This window comes from Cricetulus griseus, chromosome 8 (genome assembly GCF_003668045.3).
Source record: "Cricetulus griseus strain 17A/GY chromosome 8, alternate assembly CriGri-PICRH-1.0, whole genome shotgun sequence".
Classification (NCBI taxonomy): Eukaryota; Metazoa; Chordata; class Mammalia; order Rodentia; family Cricetidae; genus Cricetulus; species Cricetulus griseus.
In genome coordinates, this window is record NC_048601.1 from 83,219,577 (window position 1) to 83,246,613 (window position 27,037).

Below are 27,037 nucleotides of genomic sequence, written 5' to 3' on the forward strand. Positions count from 1 at the left end.
CCCCATGTAAGGCCTCACCCTCCCTAGGGAGCAGAAAGGGGATGGGGTGAGGGTTGGTGGGGGACAGGGGAGTAGGGGAGGGTGAGGGAACTGGGATTGACATGTAAATGAAGCTTGTTTCTAATTTAAATTAAAAAAAGGGGGGGAGAGAAAAAAAAAGAAACAATGTCAGGTTCAGTTAATGTTTACAAAGCCATCTCTGTTCCCTGAAGGCATCTATCATGGAGAATATAAGTGAAACTAAAGCATTAGCCATGGTTTTTCTTCCCACTATATTCATTTTACTGAGATTACAGTTATTGAGTACCTGTAACGTGCCATCCACAGTGTTAAATGTGTAATAGGGAATGAACCTTGGCCCTGCCTTTGAGGATTTTTGCAGTCCTTTTATTTTTGTGTTACAGGGATGTAGAAAAGAAAGCAAAGTTGTGGTGACACCAACTCCTTTCTCTGCACAGCAGTGGCAGTCCTGGGGTATTATGTCTGGTACATTCACCTTGACTGTGCCCTGCCCAGCCAGCTTTCATGTTTTGATTCATCCCAGCCAGGAGTCTCTTCCTAATCCACTATCAGACAGCACACTGCTGCTTTGTTCCCTCTGCCCTGCCATGTAGAAATGCAAGCTGTGTTACCATAGGATCTTTTCTGTTAAGTTCATAATTATCTCCCCAGTGCAGGAAACATGTTAGGAATATTAGCAGTCTTCACTTCACTAGTCCAAAGGCCTTTCGGTCACCCCTACCTGTTTTCTCTCTCTCTTTTTTCTGGGACAATGATATATGTTGAAGGTGGGGAAGGTGTGGGATGGAGGAAAGAAAGAGAAAGGAAGAAGTACTAACTGGGCAGAATTGGAACCTCAAAAGATGCACTTGGATTTTTCCCATTGTTTGAGGAAGCACACAGGGGCAGAACTAACTTTCTTTGACTCTGTCAACTTTAAAGATACCAGAACTGAACCAAGGTGGACTTATTCTTGCCCTTGTTGTACCTAATAATTTCTCCCTGTGCAGTTGGTAACACTGTAAATTGCTCTGTATATAATACTAATTTATTTATACTCTCTGCACCAGTGAGTCACTCGAAACACAAAATATGAACGTTGGAGTGACCCCCCCCAAGTAGGCTATGCATATCCCTTGTCTTAAAGTAATTTTAATAAAGTATTTTAATAAAGTTGAAGTTCTTAAAGACTATTTGATGAAACTAGGGTTAGTGGTTTCAAAAACTGCAAGTTTGAGACTTGCCTGGGCTGCATAGTAAGACCCTGTCTCAAAACAAAACAAGCAAAAACCATTTTATTTACAGAGAGGTACTTTTCAGTCTAGATATTAAAAAAAAAAAAAACCTGAATCTTTTAAGTGGAAAAACATAAACAAGCTTTGAGAGGTGTAAGTTAAGAATTTCCCATACCAGCTTACTCAGAGTTTAAACTAAATGGCAGTTGATTACTTAGCTCACTGGAAGATTCTGCCACTGTAAAGCCGATAGTTTTTGTGAGAATGGGACACGGCAGTGTCAATGGGCAAAACAATGGTGTTTGTATCTCACAGTGCACTCACTGTTTGGGCCTTTTGTTCTTAACTTTTTCCCCTCGGGTTTAATAAAGTAAATCTATCATTCCAATTTGAATAGTATATTTTGGGATGTGTTTGTGTGAACCCAGTTTTAACTTTATAAATCACCGTTTGATCAGAAATGTGGAAGTTTTGTGCTAGGCTTTTGAGTTGTAATTATTTGGTGAGCTGGGTTTCCCCACCCCCAAACAGTACTAATCCCTGTATAACTTTATCTTAATGAGATTCTAGATATATAGTAGATATCCTAAAATTACTTGTGCCTGTTTACTTTGTAAATCAGACTGTCACCTTCTGCAGAACTGGTATGAAGTCTGGAGGAATCATGCTTTGTAAAGATACTCAATTGTTACTCTATAGTGACAACTTTTCTAATTCTACCTAACCTTAAGTGACCCTTATTTCCGAACTGCCTCACAATTTTTACTAGATATGCTTTGAACATTTCAGTCATTACAGACTCACAAAATGAGACAAACCAAATGGTGTGATTTAACTCAATTTTTAAATGTAATATATGAGCTATTTTAGATGAATGTACTATTCTGTCTTTGTTCTTGAAGGCCTGCAGTGAGAAATAGAGATACTTCTGAAAATGGGAAAATTCTAAAGGAAATCACTGGTAACTTTGATGGCTTCATTAACTTGGTGGTCTGTTTTTAACTAGACTCTTAGAAAGAACCATCAGGTCAGCAGTAGAAGAACATCTTTTCGATGCCAACAGCTCTGGAGATCAAAGTTCAGAAGATTCAGAAACTGGACCATCATCAGCATCTTCCACACCCACCAGGCATCGGGGCCATCAATTTAAGAAGCAGGAGGATGTTTGGCATGGTCGAGACAAGTAAGCTGGCATCGGCTCTTACTGCTTGAGTCTTCTCTTTCCATTTTTAAGTCAGTCACTATGTTACAGACACACCTGCTCCTCTCATTTCAGCATCTCGATTAAAACTTTACAAGTTTTCATTAAGGTCATTCTAAATTTAGCCAGCATTCCTATGTGACTTAGCATCTCTGTTTCATCTAGACGTATGGTATTTTGTGGGAAGCCATGTCTTGATTTATGTATTTCATAACTTCCTAATGAATAACTTGTTTAGAGAAATCCTGGCCAGAAGCTTTTTCTTCCATACAAGTTAACATGAAGTTGATTTACTAAATCAACATGAAGTTAGCTTCTTAGTCAACAGAGTTTCCTTTATTAAATACTAGAGCATCCCTGTAATAACTTTTTTTGTAATAACTCTTAACACTTGTTTATGTTATGGTATTGTTTTAAAAAGTTGAACTTTTAAATCAAAAGAAGAAAACACTTAAGTTCTATGATATAATATTACTTAACTTTAAATTTTACAGCATAAATTTTAAGAATGGTATTACAAAGAGCTTTTTCTCCATTAGTGGCTTTAATAAAGTGAGAGTGCAAATCGCCATTCATATTAATAATCATGAGGCAGCTTTCCAAGGAAAATTATTAGTTATTGTTAACTGATTATATTCACATTTCCCTGGACGTTCCAAGTTTGTTTCCATTTACTATGTGGTTAATATTTTGACCTCATTATTAAATGTTGAAGAATAAATTTGACCCTAGTTCCACACACACCCCTGGACTCATAATCTACAGCAAAATCTTTATGAAGAAACTCGAGTTTTGCTGAAAGAAAATCACAGAAGATAAGTTGTATAAGTAAATCCCTTGCTATAGACCATGGAAGTGTTCTAGAGCTATGCAAACAGGTGAATTCACACAAACCGCAGCATCAATGATCTAAGCAACTGACTTTACAAGGAAGGGGTTCATTAGTTTAAGAATTGTGTTAGAATTTCAACCCAAACTGGATTTGTAACTGTGAGATCTCAGATCTAAAACTCCTTATCCAACAACTCAAAATATCATTTGGAGCAATGTTACATCTAGATTTAATCAGTACCACACTCTAATTTTGTATAAAAGCTGTGTATCCATAGCAAATTTAATATTCAAAACAGACTTTATTTTACAACATAGTTTTAATTGGGAAATGGTGGTGCACACCTCTAACCCCAGCACTTGGGAGGTAGATGCTAGAGGATCAGGAGTTTTCAAAGCCAATCTTGGCTACACAGAGATTTTTAAGGCTAATCTGAACTATATGAAACCCTGTCCCAAAAATAAATAAATAATAACATAGAGGGTTTTTCTTTTTAAGACTTTGTTAGAACTTGTAGACAGAAATTTCTGTCCCCCCAGATTCTGCAGTCCTTTAGTCCCAAATAACACACAGAGGCTTATATTAGTTATGAACAGTTTGGCCGATGGTTCAGGCTTTTTATTGTCTAGCTCTCTCTTAATTATTAACCCATTTCTGTTGATTTATGTATCTCCACGTGGTCTTTGCTTACCAGAAAATGTACTGGCATCCTATCTCCCCAGTGGCATCCCGCTGGCAACTCACTTTCTCCAGTCCTCTTCTCAGACTTATCCTAGTCAGGTAGCCCTGCCTGTACTTCTGCCTGTCCATTAGCTGAAACAGCTTTATTCGTCAGCTAATAAGAAAAACATATGTTCACAGAATACAAAAGGACACCCCCCATCAGAACTAGTAGAAAATAGTAGTTGTAATATTTCCTTAGAAAATAAGAAAACTGCAGTACCAGGAATATTCACATTTGAAATCAGCCACCGACGGGTTTATATAAAACATTTAGCAGCATAATTCATTTGTGCTCTGTCTGTTAACATAATTAATAACCTCGGCTATGGCATATTTAAAAATATCTTTAAAGTTTCATGACAGCCTGCTTTTGCCCTCTCTCTTTGGACAATGGATGAATTTGTGGGGTGGGAAGTGGTGGCATAGCAAGAAGGTATAAGCAATGATGGTGGCAGGTAGCAGGTCCGGGTAAGGTCAACAATGAGTAGAGGCCAGATGGGGCCGAGAAATGTGAACCACAAGCTAACTTCTCCCTCTGAGAGAGCTTGGTGACGTTGGTTTCCCAAGTCTGTAGATATTTCTTGCATGTTGTTATCTTGACTCTTTTCAGTGAGCAACATCAGGAGAACCAGAAGAAACAGGGAATGATGGAGCGTGGTCAGTTGTAGACTACCCATGGGACTCTAACCTTAATTTTTCACCTCTGTCATCACCATCACTGTGCATTCGAGTCCCTATCTTGATCTGGCCACAGCTGGGTAAAAGAGTCTTGGGACACAATTATTTATGTTCTCCTGGGGTACCATGTATGGCTACCATACAGAAGTTACCACAACACTCTTTCTTTGGGCACCTGGTCCCTTCCTTTTGCTCCTTGCTTGCATTATCCATCTAATTGAGAGACATCTGCCTACCTCACCTGACTTGCTGGGCCACAGTCCTGCTGGACAGGAGTTCTACAACTTCCAGCACACACCAAGGAGCAAGGTCATTATCTATCATGGTCCCAGGGCTATGATTTTTTACCTGGCTCATCTTTTACCTAATTCTGTAGTCTGATGGCCACATTAGTCCCTGATGGACTCTCCTGACCCTTTTAGTCACACCCCCCGTGCTGTTCCTTCCAGCTATGTCTTTTCCCAGTCCTTACCTTTTTGCTTTGCATACTTTCCAGACGCGCCTCTACTCCAATCTCAGAACTTTCTTTTTTTCTTCTTCCTTCTTGTAATAACTTCAGAATGCTTGGTCCCCTCAAAACACCCCAGTAGAGCCATTAATGTTTAATTAATTTTGAGGACATGGAGGGTAGTCATTATAGCATGCAGGGACTGTGTTAGTCCTGTGGTTTAATTATAACTGATTAAATCAATTTACCTAAGATTTTCATCAGGTTTTACTTTTCTAAAAAGCATAATTAATCTAGACCTTGTAATATTTTACTCAGAACTGTGAACCCCATGGAATAGTTGCAAAGCATTTTAAGGAAATCCATTCATTTTATTATGTTACTTTGTATCTTATTAATTACAACTGTGACAGTTAAACATTGTCCCCAACCAGTGATGGTCTGCTTGTAAGTGGAGTCTTAGTGAGGCCATTGTAACTTTTTACATAAGTATCACTGAAGGGAGAGAAAGACTATGAATCACTCACTTTGGTGCAAATGATTTGTTGTCAAATTTACAAGGAAATAAAACAAACTCAAGCGATTGTTTGCTATAATAAAGCATAAATGTTTAAGGAATATATTTTGTATATAAAAAGTTTCAATCTAATTTGTTTGCTTAAAGAATCTGCTGGCTGCCAGGTAAATAGACTATACATGTTCACCTCTATTTTATTATTGTTTAAAAGCAAGACATCATTTTTAAATGAAAATAGTTTAAATCTTCCAAAGTACAAAGACCTGAAACTTTAATCCCAGTATTTGTTATATAATTATTATATTAAAATCCTGCTGTAAGGCAAAAAGGAAGGCATGTTCAATTGCAGGAATAATAAACATCAGGATTATTAAAATATTACACATACATGAAGGAGGAAGAAAGAAATCCAGGAGAAAAGGAATCTTGGGAGAAGATCCCAACAACTCAAAGGAAAGGCTCAGAGTTCTAAGTCCAGGTGAAATTTAAGCCATATGAAATAAGACAGCAATGTGATGAGTGTTTGGGAAAGGAGTGGGTTCCTGTGCTCCAAACCCTCACAAAGGCTGAGACTGAGACAGACACACGAGTGACAATGCAGGCCAAGATCTCCCTCTGGGGAGCTGCTGCAGGTAAGCGAGCTATGCTGCCACCGAGCTGCAAGTCGGTTTCAGCAGCTCATTCTGCTTATTTGTTCATTGTTCCAAAGGACTAAAATATCAGCTTTCATTTTGATTTTTAAACTGTTTTTCAGTTTCTGTACTAGTATGCTTGGCTCCTACAACCAAATACACAGACTGATTGTCCTAAACAACAGTGTTTATTTATTCACAGATCTAGGGGCTGTCAGGTCCAGGTATAGGCAGGGCTGGTTTTAGGCAAGATCACTGTCCTGGGCCTGACAGGACTATCTCTGCACTGTCCTCATGTGACCATCCTTCTTTGCATGCTCTCCTAATGTCTCTTATACGGACCCCACTCACATTGGATGTCCTGCGGTAATGACCTCCGGGAGACTGAAATATTTCTGAGGGGCCTTTCCTTCACAATGAAGGTTTATTAGGCACCAGAACATTGACACAGGGATTGTGAAGGGACACAGATGTGTCTATATCAAGCACAATAGGACCTCCACTAAACATTATAATTGAAACATAGTAGTTTTCAGAAATATGCTGAGTAATAAGAAGACAAACTTTGAGGGATGAAACATAATTTGGATTTGCAACCAAACTCCTGCAGCCATCTGCAGAAGACACTGTGCAAGAGCATAATTCCTGCATGCTAGACACTGTCAGCTTTACATTCTCTCTTCATTTCGTCTGTCTGTAGATGAACTTGCTCATCAGAACCACCAGCTCACAAATAATGACATAGAGATTATTAATTATGAAAGCTTAACCTATAGCTTAGACTTGTCCCACTAGCTCTTATAACTTAAATTACCCTATTTCTTTTAGTCTAAGTTATTTTACGTAGCTCAGTTACCTTTACTCTGTACTATCATCTTGCTTCTTCTCCATCAGACTGTGACCTGCCTTTCTTCTTTCCAAAGCTTTCTCTGTCCAGAAGTCCTGTCTATACTTCCTACCTAGCTATTGGCCATTTAGCTTTTTATTTAAACCAATCACAATCATACATCTTCACACAGTGTAAAGGAATATTCCACAACAGTTTGTCCTTAAGGTGTTTCTAATAAATGTACATAAATCTTCATACAATTTCAACACATATGTGTATTCTACATTCTAAAGTAACCAAATTATACAGCACTAAAAGTGTTGACAATAATAAACTTCAAAAATATGATAGTTTTTAATTCATAATTTTTGTTCTATTTTAATCTAAGGCTATAAATTTATTGCAGAATAAGTATTTAACGCTATCTTTCACTGGGGGATGTGGTGAGCTGACAGTGAAATATGATATCTATTCTTGGTTGTCAAATTAATTTATTTCCCGATGCAGGTTTAGAGTGAAGGTATTACACTAACTCAGCCAAGCTATGAGAGTCTCAGTCATTTTCGCCTCACCAAGCCATAGTGCTCTGTTGGTAGTAGAATTTGATCTATGATGTAGATTAAAATAAAACTTTGCTAAGTCATTAATTTTATGAAAACTTCTTACAGAAATGTCTAAAATACTAATGTTTTGAAGGTACAAATGAATCAAAGCCCATGATTATGGTATTCCTGTGTGACATGATATAGTGACCATATTATAAAGTTTCCCCTTCACATTTTAAAATAATATTAAGTGTTTTTTTCATTTAGGGAACTTATCAATAAGGAGAATATTCCCTATGGCTTCAGCAACAGTGATGAATGTGTTTTGAACAGCCAGGAAGCAGAAAGATTCCCGGATGATACTTGTGATTATGTCGGGGAAAGAAGTAAACCCAAGCGTCAAAAACCCAGTTCCAGGCTTACAGAGCTCAGTGAAAATCACGATGGGCTCCTGGTAAGTGGGGATGTTAGTAACTTCTTTACTTTAGCCTGTTAAAAAAACAAAACAAAACAAAACAAAAAAACCTCTCTTCCTTAATTAAAAAAAGGAGTTTCACAAGATTATAGGAGTTCTTAGAAAGACCACTAACCCAGAAAGTACGTGCATTTGTGTTTCTCTTTTGTAAATGTAGTGATTAATGCAGAGAAATGCAGCTCTCTGCCCAAAGAGCAAGAGACAATGCTTTGGTGTTGTTTAAACTGGCTTTTAATCTAATATTTAAGCATTTTTACATTTTTGTAAATAAAAATTTTCATAAACCATATTCCCTTATCTTCCTCCATCTTATTTAATCCTGTCCATATGAACACTTGAAATGGATGAACACAAAGCAAGTTTGGAGAGGCAGCCATGCTTTCCTCAAAACATTTTCCTACTTGGTAGCAAACCTAAACCCTTATAGTACTTTACTCCTGGTTAATCAAGAGAAAAAAGGAATTAATGGTCAACACCTTTCCCTCATACCAGAACTTTGAGGCATTACGTTTTTATAGTTCTTTGAGTCAGTATGACTATTTACATCAGTATAACTATTTAATATTCACCTTCCTTTTTATGTATGCTGCAGCTTCTCTGAAAAATGAAATCCCAAATCTGCCCTATGATTTCTTTTTGCTATATTTTTTCTTTTAGTAAAGCAAAATTAACAATAACAACCCTTTGTGTGAATGGATAACAGACCTGGAGTCCCCACTAAAGATGGAAATAGAATGTCTGTCTGTTGTAGATTCACTAGTCAGACTCCTTTATTGCTCAGCTCTTTTAGTGCTTCATGCTAGGGTTTCTATACATTTATTAAAATTATAGATTGGCTATTTCCACATTGTTAATTTCTATATGTGCTTAGAAAAAAAATTCTACATTTTCCCCTAAGTAAAACATGTTGTAATACAAAGTAGAAACTTATGTCTAATAACGTTCTCAAAACAAAGAATCACTGCACTTTAACTATGTATTAAGGTCAGTGAGCAGTAAGTTTTCTTAAAATGCGCGCACACGTGTGTGTATGTGTGTGTATGTGTGTGTGTGTGTGAGAGAGAGAGAGAGACAGAGAGACAGAGAGACAGAGAGACAGAGAGACAGAGAGACAAAGAGAGAGACAGAGAGACAGAGAGAGAGAAAGACAGACAGACAGACAGACAGACAGACAGACAGGGACAAACAGAGATGACATACAGACAAGGAATTTAACCCAGTCCTCACATGTGTTAAACACATCTATCACCACTGAACTACCCCTCTAGTCCCTGAAGAGCAAATGATTAAATGAAGTAACCTCATTAACTCTTTATTTAACCCATGATTGGCTTATCTGACAAAGAGATTTACGGTGATTAAAATGGTGGAAAGAATATACTTCTCAGTTTGAGTGTTTTTTTGTTTTTGTTTTTGTTTTTGTTTTGTTTTTTGGTTTTTTTGTTTGTTTTGTTTGTTTGTTTGTTTGTTTGTTTCGAGACAGGGTTTCTCTGTGGCTTTGGAGGCTGTCCTGGAACTTGCTCTTGTAGACCAGGCTGGTCTCAAACTCACAGAGATCCGCCTGCCTCTGCCTCTGCCTCCGCCTCCCAAGTACTGGGATTAAAGGCATACACCACCACTGCCCGGCAGTTTGAGTCATTTTTTTAAAACATAGATTTAACCAGTCAACTTTCCCCCAGGGAACAGTATTGTAAATTTGCTAGATGGTAGCTATGAAGTGAAGGGGAAAGAAACATTCATTACTTTTTTTCTTTCTTTCTTGTGTGTGTGAGTGAGAGAGAGTGATGATATAAGGTCTTTTTCAGTTATTTTTAATTTTTATTATTAATCTCTCGTATATTACATCCCAACTGCAGTTTCCACTCTCCTCCCCCACTCCTCTTCTCTTCCTCAGAACCAGCCCCTTCCACCTCCCCCTGAGAAAAGAGCAGTCCTACCATAGACATAGACCAAACACAACATAACAAGCTACAAGAAGACTAGGCACATACCATCACATCAAAGCTGGACAGGGCAGCCCAGTAGGAGGAAAAGGCTTCCACAAGCAGGCAAAGAACTCAGGGACCGTCCCCACTCCCACTGTTAGGAATCCCACAAGAACACCAAGCTACTATGCCTTAACATATTTGTAGAGGAACTAAGTCAGATCCCTACAGGCTCTCTGATCTCTGTTAACCCCCTGGTCAGTTGGTTGTGTGGGTCATGTTCTTGTGTTCCTGACCCCTCTGTGGAGCCTTCTTCCTGCTCCCTCCACAGGACTCCTAAGGTCTTCCCAGTGTTTGGCTATGGGACTCTAAGGAACATTCATTTCCTAAGGTACCTGTCTGGACGTTGAAAACATTTCCATGGGAGATTCCTTGTTGCAATTGGTTTTTGGTGTGTAAAAAAATTTGCTCCTCCCCAGTCACCAGCTTCTACATTCAAGGACTGTGCATATCACATTTACACAAATGAGCTCAGTGGACTTCACTGCAATTAATAATTTAAATCCTGCCAGCAAAGTTGGCAGGTAAACTTACTTCTCTACAAAGTCATGCTATTCTCAAAGACCTTGGCCTGTGTTCCTGTTCCATGAATTTTAAAGTTTTCTTTTTATTGTTTTTAACTATGTGTAGTGTGTGTTTCTGTGTGTGAGCATGTACACACGAGTGCAGGTGCCTGTGGAAGCCAGAGGCATCAGATCACCTGGAGATGGACTTTCGGACAGTTGTGAGCTGCCGGATATGGCTCTTAGGGTCTGAACCTAAATCCTCAGGAAGAACAGTAAATGCTCTTACTTAATGACTTTCTCTTCCTTCTTTTTTTTTTTTTTTTTTTTTTTTTTTTTTTTTTTTTTTTTTTTTTTGGATACAGTGTCTCACTATCTAGCTCTGGCTGACCTGGAGAAGGCTGGCCTGGAACTCACAGAGGTCCTCCTGCTTCTGTCTCCCAAGTGCTTCCATTAATTTACATGTCTAACATTCAAGGCAAACATGTGCAAAGAGCAGGGAGCACAGCAGTGAGTGGTGTTTCTCCTCACACCTGTGTGTGTGTTAAGTTCACACCTGTGTGTGTGTTAAGTCTCACACCTGTGAGTGTGTTAAGTCTGACACCTGTGTGTGTGTTAAGTCTCACACCTGTGAGTGTGTTAAGTCTGACACCTGTGTGTGTGTTAAGTCTCACACCTGTATGTGTGTTAAGTTCACACCTGTGTGTGTGCTAAGTTCACACCTGTGTGTGTGTGTTAAGTCTCACACCTGTGTGTGTGTTAAGTTCACACCTGTGTGTGTTAAGTCTCACACCTGTATGTGTGTTAAGTTCACACCTGTGTGTGTGCTAAGTTCACACCTGTGTGTGTTAAGTTCACACCTGTGTGTGTTAAGTCTCACACCTGTGTGTGTGTTAAGTCTCACACCTGTGTGTGTGTAAGTCTCACACCTGTGTGTGTGTAAGTCTCACACCTGTGTGTAAGTCTCACACCTGTGTGTGTTAAGTTCACACCTGTATATGTGTTAAGTCTCACACCTGTGTGTGTGTAAGTCTCACACCTGTGTGTGTTAAGTTCACACCTGTATATGTGTTAAGTTCACACCTGTGTGTGTAAGTCTCACACCTGTGTGTGTGTAAGTCTCACACCTGTATATGTGTTAAGTTCACACCTGTGTGTGTGTAAGTCTCACACCTGTGTGTGTTAAGTTCAAACCTGTATATGTGTTAAGTCTCACACCTGTGTGTGTGTTAAGTTCACACCTGTGTGTGTGTTAAGTTCACACCTGTGTGTGTGCTAAGTTCACTTCTCCAACTTCAATTCCCCATCCCAATTCAAGGATTTTCCACTTGGGGTGGGAGGTATATTTGTTTTTCTACGAAGTCTAAAGGAAGGAAAAGGAAATAAGTGGATCCCTTCTGTATGCCAGAAGATAGTCTAGATCTTCAGGATGCAGAAATAAGAAAATTTCTACTTTTGTGAAGCTTAAATCTAATGGGAGGAAAAAATCAAAATAAATAAGTAAAGCACTAAGTGTAAAACCATGATAATCACAAGGAAGAAAGTGGAAGGGATGGTAACAGGAATTTTGGAAGAGAGGGTGACACTTACCTGCTGGGACAAGGACCTCCCATTAGAGTGTTTTGAAACAAAGTTCAGACATGTATCTTAAGAAATGAGTGTTCCTTTTCATTTCTCTTCACACTTACCACCTCACACACTCAAGACACTGTTCCCAGTGAGAAAGCAGATGGGATCACCTCGTGCTTTTAAAAGGAGATTCAGACTAAAAAGTGTATTCTTTCCAAGCTAGAAAGCCAAGCTTCAGGCTTTTAATCACCATAAATCTCTTTGGCAGTGGTGAGAGAAGACCTCCCTGGGAATTTGACTTTGCTTATAAAACCCAAAGGTAATCAAGCAGGCCATCTAAGTGAAACTTCAGGTGCAAATACCCTCAGCAGATCACTTAGCTGGGAAGTCCAAGGATTTGTGGAGAGCCCATTGTGGTCAAAAGATTGTAGATCCAAAAGGCCATGGGGATTCAAGAGCAGATTAACTGGATTCTCAGACATCATTAGGAGGATTGACTTTACTATGGGTAAGATGAGAAGCCAGTCGAGTGTTATGTGATCAGGGATGTGGATTACTTGAATTTGGTGTCACTTCTAAACTGAACACGGACACACATGATCAAGGACAGGAGCCAGAACAGCAGTGAAATGCTCGGATGTAGCTCTGGTCTGCAATGTCAGCTTGAGGCAGCACACCAGCCCTTCAGGGGATTGGTGCTGCCAAGTTATGAGAAGACAGAAGCTTGAGGAATGATACCCTAGTTCCCTTCGGGGTGTATTAAGACTGAGTGCCCTGTTAGATATGAAAGGAGCTATCAGAGAGGCAATTGGTTCCCTGGACCTGGAGTTCAGGCAAAGTGCCTGGGCTAGAGACACATGTGATGGCCATCAGAAGTAGAGATACTTTAAGACAGTACATTGAAAAGGATAACCAGGGAGGGAGTGTGGGTAAAAAAGTGACCCAGATAATAGACATTGAGGCACACTAACACTTAGAGAATGGTAAAATAAGCCCATAAAGAGGCTTAATAACCAACAGCCAGGAAATAGAGGAAAAATGAGTTCATAAGGTATCTTAGGAAGCAAGTAACTGAGCATCTTAAGGAGAAGGGGTCAGACGTGAGGCCAGGAGCAGACTGAATCTGGCCATTTGAATTCACAAGGTGAAGCTCACTGTTTCTCACAAGAAGAGAAATACTGGCAGAGCAGAAGTCATTCCCAAGAGAAAACGGGAGGAGAGCAACAGCAGGTGGTAAGCACGGTAGAGGGTTACCCGACCCAGACCAGCCATAGAGGAGAACCAGCCGAAGAGGAGAACCGTGAGCAGAACTCACCAGGCCCTCTCAGGCTTGGTGTCCACACAGCAGGACTCCAGGTCTTTTTCTTTGGTTTCTCTGGGATGTGGTGACACAGAGATCATTAGGATCTAGGGAACACCAGGTCCCTTGGACACAGAAAGCAGAGGCCGTGAGCTGCCAGTCAGGTATAGGTTGCTGTGTTTCAGCTCCATAATGTCCCATGGTGACCGTTTCCCTCCCTCCTTGGCTGTAGCTCTGCCTGTACCCTTAGTTTCTTTCAGGAGGAAAGAGAACCCCTTTATTTAAAGAGCTGAGATAGTGGGCTGTGTTTTAACTATTTCCCTATTCTAATCTAAAAGAAATCTTAAGTCTAAAGCATCAATGACAGGTGATTTTTTATGTTTGTGTTCTAATTCTGATGTTAGCCTATAAGGCAAAAAACAAAACAACAAGTACAGAACCTCCTATGGAAAATCAGTTTACTAAACAACCTCCCCACCCTACACACACACACACACACACACACACACACACACACACACACACACAGACACACACACACACACAAATCTCTTACACAGTTTTCATAAACTCATCTCTATAAGCCTAGAAAAATAGTCTCTTTATCCCCCCCATGCTCTCTCTAGAACACAAGTTAACAGTTTGACTAGAGAGCCACCACTGACTCATGCATCTTCCTTCTAAACATAGGGAACGCTTGTATATTAATTCTCTCATCATAAATCTATCCATAATCATGGAGAATTAGAAGCAACTTTATTGTTTAGAAATATACGATAAAGAAGTAAGTAATATCTGCATGTGGGTTGAGGAAGATACAATGTAAGTATTAGAAATTATGGTTAAAAAGACCAATAAAATGGAAAGTGCTGATAAATTACTTGACTGCTTTATAATTTTAATCCTTCCAGTAGATAGGAGAGTATTACTGTCATCATTCTAAACACAAAGGCATGAATTATAGGTGCTTGAATAGCTAGATCATAAGTGAGGGAGCAGCAATTCCAGTATGAGGTCCCTCATTAAAAGTAAACTGTGGAGTAGTGTGTGCCTCTCTCTCTCTCTCTCTCTCTCTCTCTCTCTCTCTCTCTCTCTCTCTCTCTCTCTCTCTGTGTGTGTGTGTGTGTGTGTGTGTGTGTGTGTGTGTTAATAATTCAGTCCTAGAAAAAAGACTGAAAGAGAATGTTAACCTAAAAGTAGTTGCATAATATTATGGTATCACTAGAAATAATTGTTACTCTTTTTTTTATTTCCTCAATACATCCTATTAGAGTATACAATTCTATAGTAAACACTATGCTGAAAGTATTACAAGCAAACTCCAGTAGATCTCATCTTTGTGAACAGCTGCCACCTAATGTCTGAAATCTCAGTTGAGGCTCACAAGAGGAGAATGGGTCTTGCTGTTAGTTACTTTTAATTTCAGTTTTAACTTCATCGTTTTATTGCAAGGCAAGTGAGAAGGGTAGTAAGGCTCAGTGCTAAAGCACTTGGCTGTCGCATGAAAGGCTGAAGGTTCAATCCCCAATACTGCTAAAACAAATGACCTCGAGTACACAGGTATGTTACGAAGCTTTAGCTACTATTTCTGTAAAATAAGGAGATTATTATGTCTTCTGGCTTTTTGTGAACTAAATGCAAATAAAAGTGCTAATGGAAGGTAAAAGGGAACACAGTGAAGGTTTTAGCTTCAAATTGCCCCCTGTAATCAGACACCTAGTCCCTCACATCAGTTTAAATTCAAAGACTTCAGCCATCTACACTTCTTGCCATAGTCCTTTACCTGCCCAGCCCTGTACCCAATTTTTACCCACACTTTTCTGCAGAAACCCAGTTTTCTATGCTATAAACTAATCCTTTAAGACCTTTCTGCCATGGTCTACTGTGCCCTGTGTTTGACTAATGGTCTCTTTGTCTCTTCGTCTTTTTGCAATACCAATCTCTCCATGTCCTCTTCTCAGAGTGACTGTTTACTTCTCTGCTGGAGCCTCACTGGCTCTCCTTAAGTCATGCTTGGATGTAAGTGTGATCCAAGTCTTGACACCTCTCCGTCAGAGCCTTTCTTATGATCTTCTCCAGTTCTCAGGTTTCAGTGGTCTCTAGAGATGCTTTCCAAATCAGGTTTGCCTCACCTAACACCTAAAGTCAACAAGGTAAAACCAACTCTTCTCCCGCTCTGTGATTTCACCTTGGCTGCCCTCTTAGGTAGCCGCATCTCCTTAGTTGTCCTAAACCCTTTCCTTTTCCTTATTTCAGCCCTTTCTCCAACTTTCTAATTGTCAAATGTAGTTTTTCTATATTCAAAATATCTTGATTCCTGGACCAGAAACATGGTTTTGCCGCCAAGCCTGACTATCTTAGTTCAATTCCCGGGACCTACATAATGGAAGTAAAGAACTGACTCCAGCAAGTTGCCCTTTGACCTCCACCTATACATCTTGGCAAGCTTATGCCTCATGCCATATACACTCATGCACATGAAAACAAAAGGTCATTTGAAAATAAACTATTTTGAATCCTTTCCCTTTGTCTTGCCATTGCATGGCTGATACCTGTTTCTAATTAGTTTGGAGTCAAAACAGTCGGCTAGCATGTCTGCACACCTCCACTCTGGCCCCACTAGACCATTCTATCTGCTGCTGCAAAACAAATCACCCCACCCAATACAGACAGTGCTTTTAAACTTGATCTTGAGTGCAACATAATACAGCAAGAGATCCTGTCCAAATTTTCTATGCAATGACGCATGTGAACATGTCTGCCACAGTGAAACATTGACATAGTCACACAAGTCTCCAACAAGCACTACTGTGGGTACGGAGACATAAATGGTGGCCAAGACAGGCACACATGTTCTGCCTACTGAAGTTTGTGTTCTCAGAGGATGAGATGGGTGACAGGTACATAAATTCAGTCAGATGCAAAACTTACCAACTATGCAAAGCAATAAACTAGGGCAAAGAGACGAAACAGTGGGAGGCTAAAGACTGATACTGAAGAAAGGGTCAGCAAGACAGGTCTCGCTGCAAACGACACTGATGCAGGGACCTAAGAGGGGAGGGAATAAGCCCTTGGCATCCCTAGGACAGTCATATCCAGGCATAAGGAGCAGCAGCCTTCTCTTTTAGGTGCTGCATATAAGCATCTGTGGTTGGGTCTGGATTGAGAAGGGATAGATGATGATGTCAGATATGGAGGAGGAACTCCTGTCACTTGAGGCTTTATGACCAACTTTAAGACTTTATTTTGAAGATGATGAGAGGCCACCAGAGGAAGTCCTTTTTCATCATACCTTAGGGCAGGACCAGTCTTTTAAGAGGAGCTTAGCATGACATGTGACCCCCGTGGGTAGGTCATTTTCAATGGTTTTGCCATTATGATTTTCCATAAAAGGAAATAAGATGCAATTGATGGAGAAATAATTTAAACCCTCACCATCATCCTAACCATACATTGTACTGTCTCCTTTTGTTTCAACTCCTTGATGGAGTCAAGGATGTCAACTCAGAATTCTATCAAGTAAGCCAAACAATGACAAATAATTCATTTGCCTTATTTTCTACTGTTTATTTTTACATAGATTTTTGGTAAGCTAATGAGGTTATTGTGAACATTAATCAGATCTCCTTTCCAAAGGGTTTTTTTGACACAGTATGTTAAAAATATGAACATGAATAAATGCTGTTTAATTTGTTGCCTTTTGTTCTTTTCTTTTTCATGACACAAGTAACTGTATATCTTTGATGTAGAAGTTTTTTAGTTCAAAAGAATTTAGGTCAAAATTTCAAGACTGAGTCTATTGAACTTACAAATAAGCAAGTAAAAGCACACTTAGTCTTTGTTTTAGGATGACTTATTCTGTGAATTATTTTTAGAAGGCTTTAACCATAGCTAAGCATGGCGGCACATGCCTTTAATGCCTATAATCCCAGTACCTGGGAGACTGATGCAGGAAAATCGTGACACTGTCTAGGAGAGGGGTTGCAGAGGTGAGAGAAAGCATTGACCACATTCACAGCGGCAGGAAGAATCTTTACAAACATGCCTCGTGATACACATTAAACTCTCTTAGTCAGCCTGAAATATCTACTATTCTAAATATGCTTTCTACTTATAGTCTGTTCTCCTGAGTATTATGAAGGTTAATGACAGATACTGTAGGAAAGGTAGGTTCTTAACCCCCCTGCATTTAATGGATGTTTTCAACTTGGATACAATTATAAATATAACCTTCAAGTCTAAACGAACAAATGCCTTGATACAGCTAGCTTTGGACTAGAAATTATTTTAAATCCCCCTCTGCCCAGTGTTGGAGTTGAAAACTAGACTCAACACCTTAAACACTGGAGGACAAAATGACTTTGTATTCAAAAGCTGTGCGTGCTGACAGAGCTTTTTAGAGGACAAGGACAGAAAACCTCCTTTGAATAAATCTGTCACCCTGAAGGTCATGGTAGTGCTGCCAGTCAAAACAAGTCTATGAGTCCAACCTTGAATTCAAGAAAGGAGATTGTGATATGGGCTCATTAGTAAAGGATCAGTGGCAGGCTTAAATTCCTTTTTATTGCTTTTGTACATTTTATGTTTTAGTGCTTAAAATATATAGGCTAGGGCCAACAGGATGGATCAACAGGTGTACATAGCCTAGTGGCTAGAGTTTGGTCCCTTGATCCCAAATGACGGCAGGAGAAAAGTGGCCCCATAGAGTTGTCCTCTGGCATACATGCACCCACGTGCTCACTCACACATACACAACGAACTACCAATACCATAAAGAGACACCATGCAGAGCTCACTAGCTCTTCCCATCCACACCCTTTTCTTCCAGTCATGAAGTAGCTGTATGCCCAGTAACAGCACATATCCAGTCTCCCCTGCTGGTGAGATGTGAGAAGTGATATGTGTGCCTTCCAAGCCGGGTTGATGAAATCTCCCCCTTTGCTCCCTCCTCCTGTGAGCTGGAAGGAAAAAAGAAATTTCCCAGAGCACACCTGGAGCTTTGTGTTGAAGATGGCAGCTGTTCTGGGCCCCTTCAATACCCCAGGAACACAACCGTGTGCCCACCCCTTCCAGCTCCTTGAGTCTGGACTTCATGTTATATGAGTTACCCTAATCAGTGCAAAGGTCTCATTCACTGCAGCACACTGGTCATCACTCGTGCTGAGCATGAGGAGTGCAGTGGCTAATGGGATCCAGACAGACCTTGCCCTTATCACTTTCCTAGTTTGCCTGCCCCCAAACACACTTTGTCACAGTGTTTAGAGTACCTTTGTTTCTGTCCTAGGCCCTGAATAGGAAAGTTAAACATTAATTGCCAAAACACAGAATCCAAAAGCCAATGGATTCTTTCTGTATTTAATGGTACACAAAGGAAAGGAATCTTAGGTTTGTATATAAACAGGGCAAGATTTGTTTAAAATTCAGAACTTACTACCTGTTTTGGGGGGGGTTGTTTGTTTGTTTGTTTTAGATGGAAGGGAAGCTATAGCTCAAACACAAGGATGGCCCTGAGGAGAAACTGCTTAGATTTCTTGTGATATGGCCTTGATTCTTTTTTTTAATGGTGTTGGCTTATGAAGAAGTGGATTGTAGTGTGCTGTTTTCTCCATCTCCCTCCTTCCTTTTTTGCCCTCCCACTCCTGTAGCCTCCTTTCCACCTTGATGTAACATGAGATCTTTCACCCTTCCTCTCCACTGTCTTCAAACTCCTTGTCCTCCTCTTTCTACCTATTTCAAAATCTGTACCCACTCCCCTCACTCCGTACTTGTTAGAGACACAAACATTAAAAGCTAGGGTCCTCCTATGAAAGAGAAGATGCATTTGTGTCTTTCTGAGACTGGGTCACTTCGTGTAATGTAATCTTTTCAGTTCTGTCCATTTTGGGGCAAATTTCATGATTTTAGTTTTTGTGGACACACCACATTCTCATTACGCATTCCTCTGTTGATGGACATCTATGCTGGTGTCATTGCCTTGATGTAGCACTGAATAGTACATCAACAAAACAGGAGTGTGTAGGTGTCTCTATGGTAGGATATGGAGTGCTTTGGGTAAATATCTTGTGGTATAGCTGGGTCATATGATACTTCTATTTTTAATTCTTTGAGAAACTTCTAGACTGATTTCCATTGTGGTTTCACTAGTTTATACTCTCCTAGTAATAGATAAGAAATGCAAAAAACACCTCTTCTTTTTTTTTATGCAGGCAATTGAATCCAGGGCCTTGCTCTATTGCTGAGCTACATGCCAAGTCCATGAGATCACCTCTGGACCAAATTGCTTGATATTCAGACCGTTCTACTCATTATTGCCTATTGTTTACTCAAGGTCATATTAGCATTATATTCCATAACAGTAATAAATTAAGCTGGGTGTGAGGGCACACAACTGTATCCTAGCACTTTCAAGATGGAGGTATGAGAATCACCTCAAGGGCATCCTACATTACATGAGACTCTGTCTCAAGCAACAACAACAAAGACGGAAAAGAAAAGGATATTAAATGAGCAGTTACATCATTAGACTGTTACATCAGTTCTAAATAGATTCAAGATCATTCCCCTATTGTATTTCCAAACCATCGTGATTTTCTGGCAACCTGAGTTTTGCACTTTAGCCATAAAAGCTTTTTTAACTAATGTAGATGTTTCAGTCAACTATTTCCACAAGGCTGTCAGCTGTCTATGTTAGAGGGATGATAGGACCCAATATACCTTTATAATCATCATTTTAACAGAGTGTGTCCCTATCTATTTTCCCTGGTTTTTCTATTTTAAAGAAAGGAGGCTATGCTGTTGGATTTTTCTCTCCTTCCCTCATAGCAAACAACATTTGTTGTGTTACAGACCATGGAAAGTCTTAGTTGCATGCCATCGCTTGAAAGACCTGGACCTGAAGCTGTTGAACTGAGGTCCAATGGAAGGTAATCCTAGAATTTTCTTCTCACTCTGCTTTCAAGGCCATGAAAAGATTTCTTTCACTAAATACGGTATGAGGATTAAGTAGAAAGAAAGGCTTGTGTTTGGTCAGCACTGTTTATTCAAACAGAGTATTTGACATACAGACTCTATTATTATGGCTAATCATTACATCCATGTGTGGTTTTCTTATAGTTTTTTTTTTTTCTCTACATGCGTTGTTTTTAAGATATAATGTGTTGCCAGATGGCGGTGGCACACACCTTTAATCCCAGCACTCAGGAGGCAGAGGCAGGTGAATCTCTGAGCTTGAGGCCAGCCTGGTCTACAGACTAAGTTCCAAGACAACCAAGGCTACACAGAGAGATCCTGTCACGAAAAACCAAGATATATATTAGTATCAATTATTTGAAATTTTCATAAAATCTATTTTGATCATATTCAACTTCTCTCCTCCAACTTCTCCAAATCCACCCTTCTCCCTTACCTGACTTCATGCTCACCTTTTAAAATAAGACACACAAACTCAAATGTGTTGTCTAAATACTCTTGGGTATTGGAACTGCCCTGGAGTGTGCGTCACACCCTTAAATCAAACTGGCTCTTCCTTTCCTGGCAGCTATCAAATGTCAAGAGCACCTCAGCTAATGTTGGCAATCGTGCCCCCTCCACATGCACACCCTTGGTCCCCCACACAGCCCCCCCCAATGTTGGGATTTTGTCTGTGTTGAGCTTGTGCATGTAGTCATGAAAACGCTATGAGTCCTCATGTGTTGCTATACCTTATAGATTAGTGCATCTCTAGGCTGTCTGTTACATCTTACTTTTCTGTTCCTTTTGTTTTTGAATTTTATAAGAATTTGGTTTAGAGATACTCTGGCCACTTTTAAAAGAAGATTATAATATGAATAGATAAAAAGAGATTATAAAATAAATGACTATATATTTTTGTTGTTGCTGATAGCAAAGAAGATGAAAGAGGTGGCGGAGACACCCAGCATTATGAGGTAAGTAGCTAACGGAAGTGTAACCGGCGGGACCTTGCTCTTGTTCTTGAGAGAGCTTGGGAAATGGTACTAGTCTGTTGATTAGAAGTAATTGACAGGAATGTGATTAGGATGACGGGTAGACTGTCTTCTTATAAAAGGTAGTGATGCTTCCTGGGTTTTCTATAAAAGCAAAACAAAACTAAGTGAGTGGTTTGATGTTTCTCTGACTTGATGCATCTTTGAAGTGTATGAAACAGGTAAGTCACAAGGGTTGCCTCATTCGGTTTCAAATGAACATAAATTCAGATAAAGTTACTTACTGGAGTTCCTTTTGTTTCAGATTCAGTAAGATTCCCTAATGTCTGTATGCCCAAGTTTCGTTCATTTTCCTGCCTTTGCACATGCCATCTTGATGGCACCATACTGATTCAAGTACTCATTTTCTCCTGTGTCCATGTCTCATTCAATTTGGTGCCTGAATTTTAAAATCATGTATGTATATCGTATCTTCTAATTCTGAATGCTTCCAGATCCAGTGTCAATTTCAGTGTTTATAAAGAAAATTAAAGCTTTTCTCAAAATATTGTTAAATGTGGCTATATTAATAATATAGAGAGAATGGCCTCTGTAGCTGAGTAGTTCTTAATACTTGCTGAAGGCTGACCTAATTTATTAACAGAATTATTTAACAATGTCTATTAAATTCTGCATATTAAATTCATATATTCTATGCTAGGAATGGCTATTTAATGGCAGCCAGAGTCACTGCCCGCAGAGAGCTTTGAGTCTAGCAGACTAAGACTCTAAGAGCTGTACCAAGTGGAAGTAAATGGTATAGCTGAGTGGTAGAGAGAGTATCTAGCATGTACAATGCCCTAGACTTGATCTCTACCAGAAAAAAAAAGGAATATGAAAATTTAGTATCTCCCTCCTTAGAAAAGTGCACACTCACATGAAACCACTGTAAATTAATGGAACTACACACACACACACACACACACACACACACACACACACACACACACACACACACGCACGCACATACACACAAAAGCTGTAGACTTCTTATATTTCTTCTACTCAGGTCTTGTTATGTAAGCTTCTTCACCAACCTAAATAGCGAGGTGTACATGGCTCATACCTGTATTCCCAGCACTCAGGAGGCTAATGCAGGAAGAATGATAGTCTGGCTACATAACAAAACTTGTCTCCTCTAAAAACAAGCTAGTTAGAGACTGTGCCATCTTCTTTTTTGATTTAAAGTTTCTGCTTCTGAGATAATTCCCTCATATCTTATTTTCAGCTCAAGTATCCACAGGATCAAAGCAAGAGGCTGACGTGCTTCCCTTGTCTCTAGGGACTGTGCCAATGAGCATGTCTCCTCTCTTTCCTGCCATCTTGCTTGACTCACAGGAAGCCCTTTGACACTGGGCATAAGCTTAAAGCCAGCCTCCTGGAGATGTCTTCTTATCTGTTCTGGGATGAAATGGAGTAGAACAGTGTTGTCAATGAACTTCATGATAGTAAATTATAATCCCAAGTGGCATGCAAATTCACAGTGGCCTTCCTATGTCTCTGGGTCACAGCACAATCTTTGGGGCAAATCTTAAATTCTTCTCCTAAGCGCCAGGTCCTCTTCTTACGTGTGTCATGCATATGTAACACCAATCAGCAACCAACTCTCTCCTGGAACTCTGTGGGCATTCACTATTAATCAACATCACCATAATGACACTTCAGACAGAAGAAGAAATTAGACGGTGAATTAAAACCAAGGTTAAGCTCTGTAAGTCACCTTCCATCATAGCTGCACCAATGGAGAAAAAGATACCACTTCACATAATTGGAATTATATCTTTTTGATGGGATATTTTATTGCTATTCATTAAAGAATGGGGGACTTGTTTTCCATTTTTAACATACTTTTCCTTGTTTCAGTATGCTGTGATTTCATATGTATCACTTCCTAAAACTTCTGAAACTGAAAGTCTACACTTGCTCCCCCTTTCTTGAGTTCTGGTTAACTATTATTTGTTTTGTTTCAAGTCTCCTTTAGCATCAGGTTGAGATGCCAGAATGTGTATGCCCACAATGAATTCATTTTGCAATTTCATTTTTCAGTAAAAATATTTTGTTACCACTAACACTGGCCTTGAAGAGTATTTTACATCAGGTGCTGGTGGCCCACACCTTTAATCCCAGCATTTGGGAGGCAGAGGCAGGCAGATCTCAGAGTCCAAGGCCTGCCTGGTCTATAGAGTGACAGCCAGACAGCCGGAGCTATACAAAGAAACCCATTTTGAAAAGCAAACAAACAAAAACAACAACAAATAAGAGGCTTTGTGAAAACTGTCAGCTCAATATGAGATTGGAAAGGTGTTTTTGTGACTAGAGTTCTGTCAGAATGAGGGACACTCACCCTCAGCCTCCAAGCTGCTCCTTATTGTAGGGACAGACAGGCAGACAGAAACTTGTAAGTCTGTTTCTTAATGTCAAAATGCAGACACAACAGTGATTTTGGCAGCTTTAAGTGTACCTTGTACCAAAGCCTATGTTGAAAATCATCATAACCTTGCACCTTTATTGCATGTCTTAAATCTTTATATTAATTATGTGACTAAACTTATCCAAAAGGAGGGTCTCTGGGAGTCCTAGATAAGTACCGATCACCAAGAGTTACACATCCCTTTCTTTTGGGGTTGGAATTAAAGTTTATTTAATTCCAACAATAAGAAAAAGTTGAGTCACTTCAAAATGCTACAAATGAAAGTAGAGTTTCTTCAGACAGGCCTTGGAGAGGTTGGCACGTTAATAAAATATCTCCCTTGGGCTGTATGAACGGAAGTGACTTACCAAAGAGGTGGTGAGTGTTTTATGACACATGAAGCCTAGAACACTTCTTCTTTCTTTCTGAAACTCATTGAAAATCACAGGTATCTGGAGGAGACATACCACTCATGTCCACCTTCTAAAATGTGTAACTGAGATACATTTTCAGACTTGTATTACTATGGGGGTGCCCTACATATTGGAGCCTTCTGTAAGCTAAGCATTTCTCTTTAAAGGTTTAGTTTTATCATTTTAATTCTACATCTGCATGTGGATATATTATGCCTGTGAGTGCAGATGCCCATGGAGGCCAGAGGCATCAGATCTCCCTAAGAGATGGAAATACAGGCAGCTGAGAAGTGCTTGGTGGGAATGCTGGGAACTGAACTTGGGGTCTCTGTAAGAATAGTAAGCACTCTTAAGCACTGAGCCATCTCTCCAGCCCCAAGCAAAGCAATTTTCTATTGTGAAAATGTTTCACTTCATATAAGACCTGAAATATTCAAACAATAAACTTATAATGAATCTCCTTGCCATGGAAGTAAGAGAAGCAAGAATTATTAACTGTAGAAGAGCAGTGCATTATGTGAAAGAGATAATTCTATTTCAGAATTCTAGGTCAATGAAATGTTAAATTCTTTCAAGACATTGTTGTGTTCTTTATGCCTTCTAAGCCCACCGATTAAGAGTGATTAGAATCATGCCTCTGATAACAAACAGGACATTCATCATAAAAGCCCATTTCCCCCCTTTTTGCCTCCTGCTTCAATAAAGTAAGTAAACAAAGGAAGGGAAAGAAAAAGAGGAGAAGGGAAAAATTTGAGGCGTGCCATGCAAGACTGAGAGTTGATTGTTCCACTATGTCAAGTCCAAGCTCTCTCTGACCCTGAGAAACAGGACAATCAGTGCTCACCACAAGCCACCGGAACTTGTGGCTCACACAAACCATGGGGATGTGTTGTGTCTACACTCCTTTATTATCAGCCAAACAGTAAATGCTGGTGGTTTCCTGTGGCCAGTTCATGCTGGCTTTTCCTGGGAAAGCTGCATCGTCCAGCAGCCTCTAGTGTTGTCGTTCCTCATCATACTAAGTCCTCAGCCACATACCCAAATCCTGCCCAGGGAAAGAGAAGGAATGGTGCATAAATTCTCCTATCACCAGAAGCCAAGGAAGGGGGCAGAGCAGAGAAAACAGACCAGGGGCAAGTTTCGACAATGATGAGAGGCTTGAGTTAACGGTCTGGACCTGTATATGCAATGTCACCTGAGACCCAGACGAGACAGGCTGTCTGTATTGGCTCTCTGGCAGCCTTCCCTTTCCCTTTGTCACTTCTGTGACACCAGCACTCAGACTTTCACTGTTTCTCTTTCACATGGAATTCTATGCCTTATGCACTTATGAATTCTGTTGCCCAGCATATGCTACCCATTGAATAAACATTTGCCAAATGAATGGGCACAGGAGTAGGGGGAGAAACAGAAATCTCTTTACCCTTACTGTGGGTGACCTGTTTGTATATGTTTTCCATTTGTTCCTAACCTTAAGATGCTCAGTCCAGTGTTAGAGAAAGGGAAGCTAAGGCTCAGAGAGGCTGGCTCCCAGGTCTTGACAAGACAGACCTGCTATTTAAACTCAAGTCTCTGCCACCAGAACCCACCCTTCTCTGCCTACTATATTGGATCTTTGATGAGCCACCCATTAGTCCATTAAGCAAAGATTCATGGTGTTTTCATGTGAGGCAGCATTTTGAGGTTCAATGTCTTCCACATCATAGCAGGAAGGATTTCTGAATTGAAAATTGTACGATTAATTTATTTTTGATTTAACCAAAGATAGTAGATATGTAAATAATGAAAGTTTAAACTAAAAATATTTTGATATTTGAGACTGCCCTGGACATTGTTAACCCTAATGATCAAAGGGGAGAAACAAATAGGCAGTGTTTGCCGTATCTATGGTAAGCTTTCCTGGAGAGTATGGACCACCTGGCCAGGTGTCTCCACCAAGGTACCCTTGGGAAGGAAGAACAGTTTCTCTTCTTGCGCATGGCTACAGAGCCTAAGCAGTCACTGAGTAGCAACACCATCACTGCCCACTCCTGTACAGCAGTCAATTGGGCAGCCCTAGGCCAGGAGAACCCATGAGCTTCCTAGACCAATTGGGCCAGGAATTGGGACTCAGGGTTCTAAGACAGATAAGCAAATAGGACATGTGAAACAACTCACCTCAGGGATGGATGGGAGCCCAGCAAGGCAGAGCCAAGGGGTGCATGCATTCCACTGAAGCAGAACATGCTTGCTGTTCTGTGTGTGTCCATGACCTCTCAAGCTGGGATAGGTGTAGGGAAGAGGGAAGCATTCACTGCTGTTCCAAGAATCAGCTTCAGTTAACCTAGATCTCACCATGCAGGATTCCTGCTCTGCATCAAGGGGCACCCACCCTGGTGACCTGTTCTTACTGGATCTCAGATGCGTGGCTGCTTGCTATTCCTAAACCACATAAAACCCAGCCAGGCCTCATTGAACAAAGTTCTACATGCTCACTTCCACCTTCCTGAAATGCTGTTCCCAGTGACAGCCCATGTCCCCACTTCCTTACAGGTGTATCATTATGGAAAAGAGGCCATCCCCGTTCACTCATTAGAAAGTAAGACATCTCATCCGCTGTCACTATCTTTCCTTGTTTTATCTCCTTAGAGCTAATGATGCTTTTTTATTTTTAATACTTTTAGTGACTTATTTATTTTTATTTTATGTGTAAGGGTATTTTGGCCCACACGTATGTCTGTGTACCACATGGTGAAGTACCTGTGGAGGCCAGAGAAGTTC

The 27,037-nt window shown here is 40.0% G+C and overlaps 1 protein-coding gene across 1 annotated transcript in view; it reads left to right on the forward strand.

The window, feature by feature from the left end:
• Window positions 1-27,037, forward strand: part of Fam13a (family with sequence similarity 13 member A) — a 92,363-nt gene that overhangs the window by 32,012 nt on the left and 33,314 nt on the right. The window contains exons 4-7 of the mRNA XM_027429742.2: window positions 2,242-2,418; window positions 7,908-8,094; window positions 20,319-20,395; window positions 21,355-21,397. Coding sequence (XP_027285543.1) covers window positions 2,242-2,418; window positions 7,908-8,094; window positions 20,319-20,395; window positions 21,355-21,397 — 484 coding nt within the window. The remainder of the gene's footprint in view (window positions 1-2,241; window positions 2,419-7,907; window positions 8,095-20,318; window positions 20,396-21,354; window positions 21,398-27,037) is intronic.